The sequence below is a fragment of the Callorhinchus milii genome, unplaced genomic scaffold (genome assembly GCF_018977255.1).
Source record: "Callorhinchus milii isolate IMCB2004 unplaced genomic scaffold, IMCB_Cmil_1.0 Scaffold8, whole genome shotgun sequence".
Classification (NCBI taxonomy): Eukaryota; Metazoa; Chordata; class Chondrichthyes; order Chimaeriformes; family Callorhinchidae; genus Callorhinchus; species Callorhinchus milii.
The window spans coordinates 17,814,718-17,829,439 of NW_024704749.1; the positions used below are offsets into that span (position 1 = coordinate 17,814,718).

The 14,722-nt window shown below is 40.2% G+C and overlaps 1 protein-coding gene across 7 annotated transcripts in view; it reads left to right on the forward strand.

Annotated features, from left to right (window-relative positions):
- sptan1 (spectrin alpha, non-erythrocytic 1) overlaps window positions 1-14,722 on the forward strand; it is a 47,612-nt gene that overhangs the window by 8,541 nt on the left and 24,349 nt on the right. For 5 of the 7 annotated variants that reach the window (XM_007900237.2, XM_007900240.2, XM_007900235.2 and 2 more), the window contains exons 3-25: window positions 1,256-1,418; window positions 1,648-1,773; window positions 3,413-3,553; window positions 4,063-4,209; window positions 4,742-4,875; window positions 5,459-5,603; window positions 6,297-6,451; window positions 6,861-6,996; window positions 7,307-7,408; window positions 7,527-7,664; window positions 7,769-7,879; window positions 7,973-8,050; window positions 8,348-8,503; window positions 8,934-9,138; window positions 9,600-9,781; window positions 10,256-10,499; window positions 10,833-10,955; window positions 11,254-11,471; window positions 11,765-11,857; window positions 12,081-12,215; window positions 12,478-12,626; window positions 13,685-13,744; window positions 14,224-14,422. In XM_007900237.2, coding sequence (XP_007898428.1) covers window positions 1,256-1,418; window positions 1,648-1,773; window positions 3,413-3,553; window positions 4,063-4,209; window positions 4,742-4,875; window positions 5,459-5,603; window positions 6,297-6,451; window positions 6,861-6,996; window positions 7,307-7,408; window positions 7,527-7,664; window positions 7,769-7,879; window positions 7,973-8,050; window positions 8,348-8,503; window positions 8,934-9,138; window positions 9,600-9,781; window positions 10,256-10,499; window positions 10,833-10,955; window positions 11,254-11,471; window positions 11,765-11,857; window positions 12,081-12,215; window positions 12,478-12,626; window positions 13,685-13,744; window positions 14,224-14,422 — 3,340 coding nt within the window. The remainder of the gene's footprint in view (window positions 1-1,255; window positions 1,419-1,647; window positions 1,774-3,412; window positions 3,554-4,062; window positions 4,210-4,741; window positions 4,876-5,458; window positions 5,604-6,296; window positions 6,452-6,860; window positions 6,997-7,306; window positions 7,409-7,526; window positions 7,665-7,768; window positions 7,880-7,972; window positions 8,051-8,347; window positions 8,504-8,933; window positions 9,139-9,599; window positions 9,782-10,255; window positions 10,500-10,832; window positions 10,956-11,253; window positions 11,472-11,764; window positions 11,858-12,080; window positions 12,216-12,477; window positions 12,627-13,684; window positions 13,745-14,223; window positions 14,423-14,722) is intronic. The other 2 variants (XM_007900239.2, XM_007900241.2) reach the window with 1 other exon arrangement.

Consider the following 14,722-nt stretch of genomic DNA (forward strand, 5'->3'; position numbering starts at 1 on the left):
TTTTCTTAATGAAAAGTGCCCTTTTCATTTAGGGTTTTGTTTAGAGGTAAAAAATGTAACTTCTTGCTGATTTCTTGAAAATGTGAAACAGCAAAAACATTTTAAATCTTGTTCTAAATGGTAATAGCTCTGCGATTTGGTTCTGTTGCACCTAGCGTCGTTTGTAGTCGGGATGAACTTAATTATTTTGTACTTGGCCCCAAGATTGAGTCATCTCTCTCTCTTGGGGTGGGACACAGAAGATATTTTGTTCTGCTAAACCTATTCTAACTATTTGGCAGTTGCCACTAAGATGAGCATTAACTACACTACAGAACACTAGTGGATGCATGTGCTGTTTTGGAAAAAGTGTAATTAAGAACTTGGAGCAGAGGTATAGAACTAATAATTAGTTCCAGTTTTTTTTGCTAATTTGCTTCCTTTTAATAGGATTACTGTATATGAAACCTCAAAAAATATATACATTTAGAGTACTTCGTGAGTTGAATCAGATTCGCAATCAAAGTGAACTTGAAGTATAAATTATCTGTTGATTATTAATTTGCAAGGTTTTCTTGTCTGGGTAAATTAAAGCAAAAATAAGGAAAGAAAATGTATTGTCATTCGTTGTAAATATTCTATTACAAAAGGCCTCACTGCTAGATTGAGTGGCTTGGCTCTAAAATTCAAACTGAGAAATTGTGGGGGGGTTTCGTTTTTTTGGCTTCCAGTCACTCCCAAGGAGTGTTTCCTCGGTTGGTTAGAAACAGGAGTAGGCCACTCAGCCCCTCAAGCCTGTTCCCCCATTCTACAACATCATGGCTGATCTTAAATCCAAATACCTGCCCTTACCCCGTATCCATTCATACTCTGACCTAACAAATACCTTTCCACACAGGTTAAGTTCTGTTAGAACGCTAGATTTGAGTGACCCACAAGAAAGTTGTCACTTCTTGCTTGATGAGAAGAATAGATGATCTGGTTCTGCTTGATTTCAGAGAGATTCCAAAGATAGTCTCTCTTATCATTTATGGTTGGAGGATAATTCCCATTATTTATACCTGCATCCCACTCCCCACCCTTTTTCGTACAGATAATTTTGTTGCCATTACAGAAGGTATTAAATATTTAATCTCGGGACATTTACACACGTAATTCCCGTGGATAGTTTTGGATCAGCCATAGTGAGTGGTGGAGCATAGAGGGAAGAATAGAGAAAGTGGTGCAAGGATTATGTTGTGCTTGTCTGAGAATATGCTGTACTTGCTCATCCCAGGTACCGGCGGTTCAAAGAGCTCTCTAATCTGAGACGCCAGAAGTTAGATGATTCTTACAACTTCCAGTCGTTTCGCCGGGATGCAGATGAATTGGAGAAATGGATTCTGGAGAAACTGCAGATTGCATCTGATGAGAGTTACAAGGATCCCAGCAATCTACAGGTGTGTGACCGAAGCTGTTGGCCACTTGCATTTTTCTGGTGCCACATTAGGTGATGCAAACGTGACTTGATGTCCTGTTCAAGGGGAAGGAGGAAACTACACCCTAAGATCCATAACTTTTGAAAGAAACAAATTGAAGCTACCTGCTGCACATATACTTGTCCAGAACACTTACTGGATGTCCACTAGTCCTTCAATCAATTAAGTCTGACTTGTTTTTGTTTCAAAGGGTAAACTGCAGAAGCATCAGGCATTCGAAGCTGAAGTGCAGGCCAATGCTGGTGCCATTGTTAAACTTGATGAGTTTGGCAACAAGATGATACAAGATGGGCATTTTGCAACCGAAACTATCCGAGTAAGTGCCTGTTAAGTTCTACCTTTTTTCCGTGTGCTGTAAGTTATTTTTTTCCGAAATGTAACCATGCTTGTTGATTTAGTCCTTCACGCCATACCGGACCACACAGAGGCCAAAAGTAACTGCAATTCAGCAGGAATCTTACATGGAAGTAGGTGTATAATTGCTGTGTGGTGCAGTGTGGTTTTTTGTGAATATTTCTTCTTGAGATAAGCTGGAAGTATACTTTGAATTTCCAGCTTGCGTTTCTTGATTGACTATCTTCAATCCTTCCAATTTTCTTTTACACTTCTCCACAATTGAAGTCAATCTGGAGCAAATCATACTTGATTGAAAGCAGTATTGGATTATTCACAGGATTTGAAGGATTAGGTTATAATGGGATCCCAGCTCCATTAACCTTTTACATTTGACAGTTTATTAATCAAATGTGTGAATCCAAGTTTTTTTTAACAGTTAAACAACCTTCAGTTGCAGTTTACTCAGAAAATGCGGAATATTGAGCCAATCAATTTAGTATGAAAAAGACAACTTTCACTGGGGAGTTTGAAGTTGTGGTGACAAGAATCTACATGTAACTATTTACATGTAGAATAATCAGATTCTGTTCCTGGGTTTAAAACTTGAAAGCATTTAAATTTAATAGCTTTTGTTTTAGTAAAGCAGTTTGAACCCCTCCACTCCAATATAAACTGATTCCTTCAGGTCATAAATATACCACTAACAAAGTCAAGCTATTGGCTCTTAATGCTACTTTCATCTTGTGGCCCACTATTGCTGTCTTTATCATTATGGACACATTTGCTTCTTTTGGCGTTGTTCCCACTAAAAAGTCATGGAATCTTGTGAAACCTTTGGAAAGGCAGGAGGAAGATTGTTACTTGGCGTGTTGGCCTAGTGTAGTTGTTTCCTTATGGCAGGATATTAAAACAAGCCCGTTTTGAATTTCAGACTAGTTTATTTAGAATAGTGGTTCCTGCTTTTCCTGGAAACTGAAGAGATGCTCAAGTGTATAGTAGCTGTTTTTTGGATGAGTGTCATCTATTGCCTGCATTCACTTTCAGTGTTCGCTGTCCAATTTTCAATAACAGCCCTGAAACACCTTTTTGTGTGTATGTGTGTGCTTCAATGCATGGTCTTTAATACAGAGTTAAGTCGTCAGACTGTTTAATTATTGTATTCCGCAAGATGTTGACAAACATTTATCACATAATTTGCATTAATCTATGATCCAGGGAAGTATCCTAGATTTTTCCTGCCTTTGTGTTTCACAACTACATACTTCCTTTGAAAGGATGTGGGAGCATTTTTCATTGACATTGTTTCCCTGAGTAGAACATGTCCATCTCCTCCCTTTCGCCACAGCATTTTTTAGGATTAATAGCATTAATAAAACCCGCAACAGGCTCTTTGACTCAGAGGAGGTAAAGTACCATTAATAACAGAATGCCTTTCCCCTTTAATATTCCATTCATCTGTAATAAAAACTGAATTTGTCCTCATTCAGAGCCTCTGATAAATGCACAATTCAAGATCTTTGTATTTGGTTGTGTATTCTGTTGAGTTCCTCAACCCTGCATCCAGATGAAGTCAGACCCTTGTGATAGATTTTGTTCCTTTAAATCTTTTTATTCTCAAGGCACGACTTGAAGAACTCCATCAACTATGGGAGCGTCTGTTGGAGAAAATGAGGGAGAAGGGGATAAGACTTCTGCAAACACAGAAGCTTGTGCAATACCAGCGTGAATGTGATGATGCTATGGACTGGATCAATGATAAGGTCAGTCTTAGTTCATGGTTTCTCCCTATGGGGAGAATTCTGTTAGCTTCTGGCTAGTGGTATTAAATGATTGAAATGGCATGACACGCCATTCTTCTTTCTTCGGAGTGCTATGCAAAGTTTTGGTTTCTGGCGACCTCCAGGCACTAGAGGCAGTGCAGATGTAAACAAGGTTTCCAGTTAGAGGGATAAACTATGAGAAACAACTAGAAATTAAGACACTTTAAGCTCAAAGAGACTTCACCAAGGAGAGCTTATGGAGGTTTTTAAAAGCTTAATGTAGTAAAGTTATCCTGGAACAGAATACCAAGGCCACGGAAGGAGAGGACACAGGATCATGGTTGTGAAGGATGTTTAGAGTGAGGCCAGTGCTTCTTAGCGCACATCAGCTGCAACATGTTCTCAGGAAAGTTGGTTGAGGCCAGAACACTTGGCGTTGGAGTTGCTGATATTTTAATGTGCGGGAATGGTCAGTTGTACTAAATGCATGTTTATGACTATATATTTAGGAAGCTATTGTGACTTTGGAGGAACTTGGCCAGGACTTGGAGCATGTTGAAGTTTTGCAGAAGAAATTTGAGGAATTCCAAACTGATCTTGCAGCTCATGAGGAACGTGTGAATGAAGTAAATCAGCTGGCTGGAAAACTTGCCCAGGTAAGATTTTTTTAATTTTCCAATGATATGTATTCATTATGTGGAGTCCCGTGGTGTATTGGTTAATGCACTGACCTCACAAGCAAGAGTACCTGGGTTCGATTCCCAGGCAGGGCGAAACGTTAGGCAAGTTTCCTTACCCCCCCCGCACCCCGGTTAGCGAGCAGTAAGGAGGAACCCGGTTGTTAGTCAATTAGCGGATCTCTTCTGAGCTAATCCCTTTTTTAAAAAAAGTGTAATAATAATTTGGTCACTCAACAACTGTTTGTGGGAAATTGCCGTGCGCAGTTGCACCCACAGTATGTACAATCAGTTCACTTTACAGTATAGTCTGTGAGGTGCGATATTAAATATAAGGATTATTATTATTACTCCCAGTTTCCATGGAACATATCTCGGGAAGGAATTAATGCAATCAGGGGAAAGGAAATGGGAGAAACTAAGAAAATGGACAGTTTAATTTAACATCTTTCAATGATGTGAAAATCATCACTCCAGTTAATCAGATTAACGTGTCCATTTTTGTTTATAGGAGAGCCACCCCGAGTTGGTGCTTATCACCCATCGACAGGATGAGGTGAATGCTGCCTGGCAACGACTTAAAGGCCTCGCACTGCAGCGACAGGGCAAACTCTTTGGGGCAGCAGAAGTTCAGCGCTTTAATCGGTGGGTAACTTAAATGAGATGTTTGTGATTGCAATGGATTGGATGAATGCCTTGAAGGAGACACGAAAGTGTAGATTTTAACTCGGAGCCACCGGTAATTAGTCCCTTTCCCATTCAGTGGGAATGGCAATGGGCGGGAAAAGGTTGTGGAACTTCGGTTAACCTTGGATGTTGCTTAAACTGGACAAACAGCTGGCCCCGATGTGTCTGTCTTAACCGTTTCCCACTGTATATTTATCCAAAACTTTTGTTACTAAATCTTTGGTACATGATACAATTGTTTGTACCATGTCATTGTTTACAGCTGTTGTACTCCTGAAGGTGAAGTATGTCAGAACGGATATGAACGAAGGTTAAGTCTCTATTAGAAGAAAGGGAAAATCTATTGACGGGGGTGCACTGAATTGACAAGTACACCCATGCACCCCTGGCTGGTAGACTTTCATCAGTAACATTGTTGGGAATAGGGTGTTGGCTTGGGCATGGTGCGTGATACAAGAGAAAACAAAAATGAGTTGTATGTGCTGTATAAAACCTCTAGCAAACTAGTATTTCTATATTAATTGGAAGTTGTGCTTTGTAGAGATGTGGATGAAACCATCAGTTGGATTAAGGAGAAGGAGCAGCTGATGGCTTCGGATGATTTTGGACGTGATCTGGCTAGTGTGCAGACACTTCTCCGCAAACATGAAGGCCTAGAGAGAGACCTTGCTGCCTTGGAGGATAAGGTAATACAGCCACAAGAGGATTATTGAAGCCAGCCTTGCGTTTGTATTGCCCTTCTAGGTTTCAAAATGTTCTCATGGTTTCTGGAGAAACTTGATCTGCAAATTCAGAGATTTGAAAATTCTACAGGTGTGCCATTTATTTTTGGTGGACGTGTGGGGAAAAAAAGCACTAATGGAGTATGGAACCTGATCATAAAATTTTGAGTTCTGTAGCACTGGTCTGTTTTTTAACCTATTTTGAGGGAACATTATTTTAAGATTTCATGGAAGAATTACAATTCTAAAGAGGAGTCTTCTAAAATACAAATTTATTAATTTCCAGTCTTCAATTAAAACACTCTTTTAACAGCTTGTCGCTGTGGTCCAAAAAAATCTACACAAGCCCATTTCCTCCTCCTCCTCCCCATTAACTTTTATTTCATTTTTGTTGCTGTTTTTCCCCAAATAAGTTGCTCCACTTCAAATAGTGAAGTAGTCTCTAAGCTGTGACATGTTAAGATGCTGTATCAAATGCAAGTCGTATTATTTAGAATACTTATTCTATTGGTTATAAATACTGAGGAGCAGATTAATTTTTGAGAATTTTTTTTAAACCTGCAATAGCCCATTGCCAAGCTAACCTACATTCTGTACTTTTTAATTGAATACCACCTACATCAGCAGTGATGCCTTACTTTTTTTGTTGCTTTCTAGGTGAAAGCACTGTGTACTGAGGCAGACCGTCTGCAGCAGTCACACCCACAGAGTGCAGCCCAGATTCAGGTCAAGCGAGAAGAACTCATCCAAAATTGGGAGCGAATCCGCACCCTGGCAGCTCAAAGACACACACGCCTTGATGACTCTTACAGGTGAGGTCGGGAATCCCAGGAACCACCTGGTCACATGAAGACATGTTGCACAGGAGTAAACAGAGCTTGGATAAACTAGCATGTATATTTGCATATCATGTATATTTGTTTTCAGGCTTATATTGGGTTGAAGCTTAGGTCTATTTCATTGAAAGGCGACCATAAATGGGGTTCAGTGCACAGTTCGTTTCTCTGGAACTGCAGGAATAGCAATAATTTTAAGTTTGGGCTGACAAAATCTGTTTGTCATTTTTCTGGCGGTGACTTCTATTCACCTGTAAAGTGGTAAAGGGGATTTTAATATTGGAAAGTTTATTGTTCAAGAATTAATGGTCATCACTATTTTTTGTAAATTTTGAACTTGTTTTTTTTAATGAGGAATTCAGAGCACCACATTTTTATTTCACAGACTGCAGCGTTTTCTGGCTGATTTCCGTGACTTGACCAGCTGGGTGACAGAGATGAAGGCTCTTATCAATGCTGATGAACTGGCAAATGATGTGGCTGGAGCTGAGGCGTTGCTTGACAGACACCAGGAGCACAAGGTGACCCTGAGCTCCCAATGTCATTCTGCATGTCCATATGCTCAGGTTAGGGGGCATGCTGACTAAGGGTTAGAAGATCCTCAAGTACAAGGCAAAGAGTGTTGGTAACTCCAGCGTACTGCTGCTTCCTTTACACAGAATTCATGTGAAAATAATTTCTTTGCTTGAGATACAAAATGAAAATAAAATAATTACATAGCCCCAGAGGCAAATTTTTGAAGCTTGTGCAATGCCCAATAGCACTGATGTACATTTGTCTTAAAAATGTTTTCAAGAAGATTTTTTTAGTTCTGAACGTGCTGTTTTGCAGGGTGAGATTGATGCTCACGAGGACAGTTTCAAAGCTACTGATGAAGCCGGGCAAGCCCTGCTCGCAGGAAGCCACTATGCTTCTGATGAAGTCCGTGAGAAGGTACCGTACACCAAGAATGAATGTCATTACTTTTATATCCTATAGAGCTTTGAGCTCCTTTGGAACTTTAACATTGAGAATGATGTTTGTAAATATTCTACGGATTCTTAATTTCTAGTTGGGAGTCCTTGCTGAGGAGAAGATTTCTCTGCTCGAGCTCTGGGAGCTGCGGAGACATCAGTATGAGCAGTGCATGGATCTCCAGCTATTCTATCGTGATACCGAGCAGGTTGACAACTGGATGAGTAAACAGGAGGTAGGTGTGTCTAGAATCATGGGTGTAAAGCTCATCAATGTTGCTACACATCCATTGTTTCCATCTGACAAGCCATTTTTTTTCAAACAAATGTTTTTGCTTAGGCTTTCTTGCTGAATGAAGATTTGGGCGATTCCCTGGACAGCGTGGAAGCCCTCTTGAAAAAGCATGAAGATTTTGAAAAATCCCTTAGTGCTCAAGAGGAGAAAATCACGGTAAAGATGTCTCCACTGTTATACAATTGACCGCTGAAGTATCATTTCCTCTCTCTCTACAATATTTAAGCATTTCCTTTCTTTCTCCGAAAGGCTTTGGAAGAATTTGCCACCAAATTGATTCAGAGTGATCATTACGCCAAGGAAGATGTCGCTGCACGTCGAGATGCGGTAGGTTTTCATTTTTGTTTAACTGTTTAGATTGACTTGTCAATGTAATGTTCACTCAGTTGTAATTTACAACCGGATTCAAAAGGATAAGCAAAAATCCAGTTATGCACACAGACATTTGGGAAACTGTTTTGTAAATTGTGCAAATGTACCGTATTTTCCTCCAGTCCTTGTTTATAATATTGATTTAAGAAACTTTTTAAAAAAAATTAAACTTGATTTTCCAATAACAAAATTTCCAATGATTTTCCGATCCAGAGCTTGATCTGTAGATGCTGTGTTGCTTTATGTTTATAGCTCCTGAGTCGTCGCAATGCTCTGCACGATCGTGCCATGCACCGCAGAACCGCCCTGGAAAGCTCCTTCAGTCTCCAGCAGTTCTTCCGTGATTCTGATGAACTCAAGAGCTGGATTAATGAGAAAATGAAAACAGCCACCGATGAAGCTCATAAGGTAGGATTCTATACATTCAAGTCTTTGTGTGGTGTATGACTGTCATACACATAGTGCTATTGCTAGAAAATTGTACCTATTGTCTCCTTTTAGTAGAATCTGACTTGTTTGGTGTGATGTCCTCACTGGTCTAGCTCTTTATTTAGCATTAGTTGATCTTTTTTTCACTCTGTGAAATCATTCATCTTATGGTGTATATTTACATAGCCAATCCATTTAATTAGAACTTAAGTTTGTTGTCCAATTAGATATTAAAATATATCCAATGTTAACATTCTCTTTTAAATTAAACTTACAAAGTACAACCAGTAGACGTGCACAATTGAAACAAGTATGATTTGTAGGCAAACCTGTTTCTAAAATAACTTCGTAATTGAGTTTGCAGAGGAGAATTTCTTTCTAATTAAGTGATTTCTTTTTCTCTCTTCAGGATCCCTCCAACTTGCAGGGCAAGGTCCAGAAACACCAGGCTTTTGAAGCTGAGCTTTCAGCCAACCAGAGTCGCATTGACACCTTACAGAGAGGTGGACAGGAGCTGATTGATGCCAATCACTATGCCTCAGATGAAGTGTCTGCTCGCATGAACGAGGTTATTTCTCTCTGGAAAAAGCTGCTGGAGGCCACAGAAATGAAAGGTAGCCAATGGTTCAGATTAACATTTCCCATAAAGAATTTGTCCTATCTCCGCTGTTCAACACCAGACCACTCCAAACTCCTTCACTTTCTCTTCCTTGGTACTCTCTGTCATCTGCACTTCCATGATTTCACTCCCATCTGTCCCTGTGTCTTCAGTCCTTTCACTTTCTCCTGCCGCAATAAAGTCACATGCTATGTTCCTTAGGGCTGTATCCTCATTTGTTTTTGGTCTGCGAGAGACCTGAAATTTGAACGGTTTCTTATTTTTGCCATGGGCTGTTCATCTCTTTCGCCATTTGGGTTGAAGAATTATTGGAATTGTCAGTGACGGACACCTTTATTGTGTTTCCTTATTTGAATCTATGGGACGGTGCTTTGCTTAGTTTGGAGAGGGAGAATGAAGGTAGGAAAGTGCTGGGTAAAAAATACTCGTTAACTTGACCCGTCTGCAAATGTGTAGGTATTAAACTACGTGAAGCAAACCAACAGCAACAATTCAACCGAAATGTGGAAGACATTGAACTATGGTTGTATGAAGTTGAAGGCCACCTGGGTTCTGATGATTATGGGAAAGATCTGACTAGTGTACAGAACCTGCAGAAGAAACATGCACTGCTGGAAGCTGATATCGCAGCCCACCAGGTACGCACTTAAGCGAAGAGTCAGTAAACCCCAGTACATGTGCCACCTTCTGACTTGAGGACAGTATGTATGAGCAGAACTCCGCGTTTTGTATACGAATACCCACCTAACTCTTGACATCTAAAGCCTTTACCTATGTCTAGTGGCCCTGAGAATCAGTATTGTGTGTTTTTTTTAATGGTTTTAATTTTGTGCTTGAGAATGTTCATTTATCTTGTATATTTAGTTGACTTGGCAGATGTATCCAGCAAAAAATAGCCTAATGTGGTGAGACAAAGGAAAACAAACACTGCCAAGCATTACACTACATTAATTTCCCACTTTAAACATTTGAGCATAAAGTATCATTGGAAATTGTAAGAACCTTTTATAGTAAATTCTGTGTGATAGCCATTTTTAAAAAAGGATGTTCTAAATTTTTAATATTCTAGATTGAATATGCTTTATACACCATTCTCTCCTTTTGTTTTGAAGGACCGTATTGACGGGATTAATATTCAAGCCCGCCAGTTCCAGGAAGCTGGACACTTTGATGCAGATAACATCAAGAAGAAGCAGGAAACGTTAGTTGGTCGTTATGAGGCACTGAAGGAACCGATGGTGGCTCGGAAGCAAAAACTAGCGGACTCCCTCCGACTCCAACAACTGTTCCGTGACGTTGAGGATGAAGAAACATGGATTCGAGAAAAGGAGCCGATTGCAGCTTCTACAAACCGAGGTCGGCGAATGTTCTGTTGGCTGTTATTAGTATTATTGTTTTTAGACTTTACACCTTTTTTTTTCCCCCTCCCCTCCCATAAAAGAAATGTGCAAGTCTTTTTTAATCGAAAGTTGCTCTAACTTTACTGTATGGTTTCCACCCATGTACACTACATAGATCTGAGAACATTAATGGTCATGGATTATGCTGGTTTTGTATACATATGCCCTCCACCAGGAGCTTTCCTGTCACTCTGATATGATACTCTAGCTGGGTATTGTATATGTTAGTTTAATAAATAAGGATGTTGTTATAATAAATGCTAAATGTTGTTGTAATCTGATATTCTAGGAAAGGATTTGATCGGAGTGCAGAATTTACTGAAGAAACACCAGGCACTGCAGGCTGAAATCGGTGGTCATGATCCACGCATCAAAGCAGTGGCCCAGAAAGGGCAAGCCATGGTTGATGACGGTAGGTCTGAAATGCTTATCATCTTTTGTACAATAATGCAAGGAACCGAGCAAACTATAAAGCTCCCTCTTTAATGTTTGCATATTCATATTCTGATTATGACATTCAGTTGCCCCAACTTTAAGGAAGGAAAATCCAGAGAAATTAGTAGTAGTTGTAAATTCATTTGGGGTGATTTATGCAGGCATTTACTTCACAGTTTCAGCTCATCACATTTAGAGCTATGAGAACCCCAAGAAAGGAATAGATTTGAGCAGTTTCAACAGACAGACTGATAGCCTTGTGTATCCATCCTCAGGTCACTTTGCTTCTGAAGAAGTGAAGACCAAACTGAACGACCTGAATCAGAAATGGGAGTCGCTGAAAGCCAAGGCTGCGCAGAGGCGCCAGGATTTGGAAGATTCCCTGCAGGCTCAGCAGTACTTTGCTGATGCTAATGAAGCCGAGTCGTGGATGAGGGAGAAAGAGCCTGTTGTTGGCAGCCCTGACTATGGAAAGGATGAAGATTCTGCCGAAGTGAGCATTCTTAAATATCTGTCCAGTTCTTTGTTTGCCGTTAATTAGCTTAACAATGTTTATAGTTTTTTTTTGTAACTTTTTGTAATTTGATTTATTAAATGCTGTCCAATGCCTGTTAAATACACTTCATAACAAACTAGGTATAATACTCTAGTTATTTAGCGCAGACGCATCTTATCGTTTGAAAACTGCGGCACCCTGAATCCATGGCATGTCTTGAATGCTGAGGGGGATTCAGTATTTGTTTAGTAAATGTGAATTCACTGGTAACCAAAGTTTTTCTTCACCAGGCCTTACTAAAGAAGCACGAAGCTCTGATGTCTGATCTAATTGCATACGGAAGCAGCATTCAGGCACTGAAGGAACAGGCACAAGGGTGTCGGGTAATGAATTTCTTATGACAGTTTTTAAAACAAACATCCTGGTTAAAAATGTGCAGCATTGCCACTATGTTTTACCCTTTGTTAAAATATACATAAATGTGTAAAAATTAACCAAATGTGTCATTATGATTGATCTCTTTGTGACATATGGGTGTATTCTATTGCAGGAGTCAGCCAGTTATTTAACATCTCTACAATATTCATCTTTTTCTCTCTTCTGCAGCAACAAGTGGCACCTACAGACGATGAAACTGGAAAAGAACTGGTTTTGGCGTTGTATGATTATCAGGAGAAGAGTCCCCGTGAAGTGACCATGAAGAAGGGTGACATTCTTACCCTGCTAAACAGCACCAACAAGGTAAAAAATAATAATAATCCTTGCATTTGATATAGCGCCTTATCACGTCTTCGAGACGTCGCAATCGCTTCAAAGCATTGGAATGACAGGTGAATACACTGAATAATTAACTGGGGCTTTGTTTGTTGCTTTAATTTTAAAGGAGAAGGTAACTCTTAACAGGGAAAAGAGGATTAGAATTGGAAGACAGGATTTTGACTCAGTTTATTCATTTTTGTGGGTAGCTTTTAATATTTCCCTTGTTTTTCTTTTTCCCCTGAAGGACTGGTGGAAAGTGGAAGTGAATGATCGTCAGGGCTTTGTTCCCGCTGCCTATGTAAAGAAATTGGACCCAGCACAGTCAACTTCACGTGAGAATCTGTTGGAGGATTCAAGCAGCATTGTGATGCGACAAGAACAGATTGACAACCAGTAAGTGGGGCAGCCTGTATTCCAGCCCAGCTGTATACCTTGTTTTTGCTGGGTTGGACAGCCTTTCAAAATGTATAACCAATTATTTCTTTCCTCCCTCCCTTTTTGGTTTATGAAAATAGAATGGAAAGGGGCAGCTGATTGAAACTGAGAAGGTGTACTGATTTATTTTTACAGAGACCTGTATGTGGAATAGAACTTCTTAGGGAAGGTGGAATCAGATTATTGTCAGTTTCAAGAGGAAATTGGATAGCTGGCTATTTGGCAAATTATTTTTTGGGGGACGTGGGAGGGTTAAGAGAGAACAGTTATATTTTTCTCGCCACAATCCATGATTCATGCAGAGGAGTGGTTGACGAATGCCACCACCCCTTGTCCAAACAGCAATTCTTTATACCTGAGACTAGAAAATGTGTTGCTACGTTGATTATCACGGGACTCCATGATCGTCAGTGTGCAAGTTTAATGCCTACAATTTGCAGGGGACCATGATGGAATTTTAAAGATCAGGTCAAAGATCATCAAATCAATTCTCTGGGATTCTCGGAGCCTGGTGTGAACGGTGTGTGTGTGCGAGAGAGAGAGACGCCATCTCGTGACAAAATTTTCCGCTGCTGTTGGGGTGAGATGGGAGTGCAAGTGGGCACAATTGTTATTGGAGGAAAGTGTTTTTTCTTGAGGTGAAGGCTCAACGATGCGCCTGAAGTTGAGTGGGGAGGGGAGGAGTAGAAAGGTAAGAAGAACATCACAGCTGACTGTGTGCAGACTGGTGAAAAGCCAGATGAGTGGAGGAGAGATGATGGAGAATGGAATGGCTGATGGTACCAAGGCAACAAAAAAATCAGAAAGGGACACGTAACCTGTTAGTTAATCTCCCAAATATCAATCTCTTTTAATATGTTGCTGACCTGCTCTCACCTACTATCTTGAGTCTTTGCTGGTCCTTGCTGCTACCCTTATTTATTACTAATTGAACTTTCTTTAACTGCTGCTTTAATTAAGGCTTTTAACTACTAATGTTACCTGCTGTGCTCTGCTCCCTCTCTCTGTCTGTCCAGGGCTCTGCTAGCTAAGGAGGTTGGCAGCGTTGTGCTCCGTATGAAGCAGGTGGAGGAATTGTGAGTAAGCTTAGCCCTTCCTCGCTCCATGTGATCTCTGCATCTCCATTTTCTATTAGTGCATTCTCACCAATGCTTGTGTACGCTGGTTGAATCAAAGACATTGATTCGATTGAAGGAGCTGCCTGCTGAGCTTATGTGATGTAAATGAAGTACGGACATTTTAAACTTTTTTTCTTCACCAGTTTTCACCCATTCTCTTCTCTCCTAAAGGTGTTTTCTACTCGCTGGGGTTTGGCTCATTAAAAATGTACATTAAATGCAGAAACGCGTATCAAATGTGCAAAAAATACTAAAAATGGCTACAGGGCCTCTCTAGAATCACCCTTTTGCCATTTTTAACGTGCTTGTCTACTCAAGCCGAATCCTGACCTTGTTCTGCACCTTAGTGGTCTTGTGTTTTGCAAGTGATGCTCTTTGGATCCATTTAATATTGTGTTTCTTTAGGGTGACTCTGTGTGCGTGCGCATCTTTTTCAGGTACCAGTCACTGCTGGAATTGGGTAGGAAGCGGAAAGAGATGCTGGAAAAGAGCTGTAAGAAGTTCATGCTTTTCCGTGAAGCCAATGAGCTGCAGCAGTGGATCAATGAGAAGGAGACCACCCTTACCAACGAAGAGGTGGGAACTGATCTGGAGCAGGTGGAAGTACTACAGAAGAAGTTCGATGATTTCCAAAAGGTAAGTAGAGTTTCTATTCTGATACAAGAAGAAAAGTCAGTTAACAAGGGAAGTTATGGTATCCCTAAATGGATTTCAATCACATTTCAAAGTCCTTTTATGTACTAGGTTATGAAGTTCATTTTTTGGCAGTGCAAATGATACCGCTTTGCTGAGGTCGCTGTTTGATTTAAACTCTAAAAGGACTTGGATATTGAATATTTGAAGCAATTTGATTTTAGAACAGCGAAATGCCTGCTGTGCTATGGTTCTTGTATAATTTGGGGGAAAAAAAAACATCGTTGATGCTCAACTAAATTT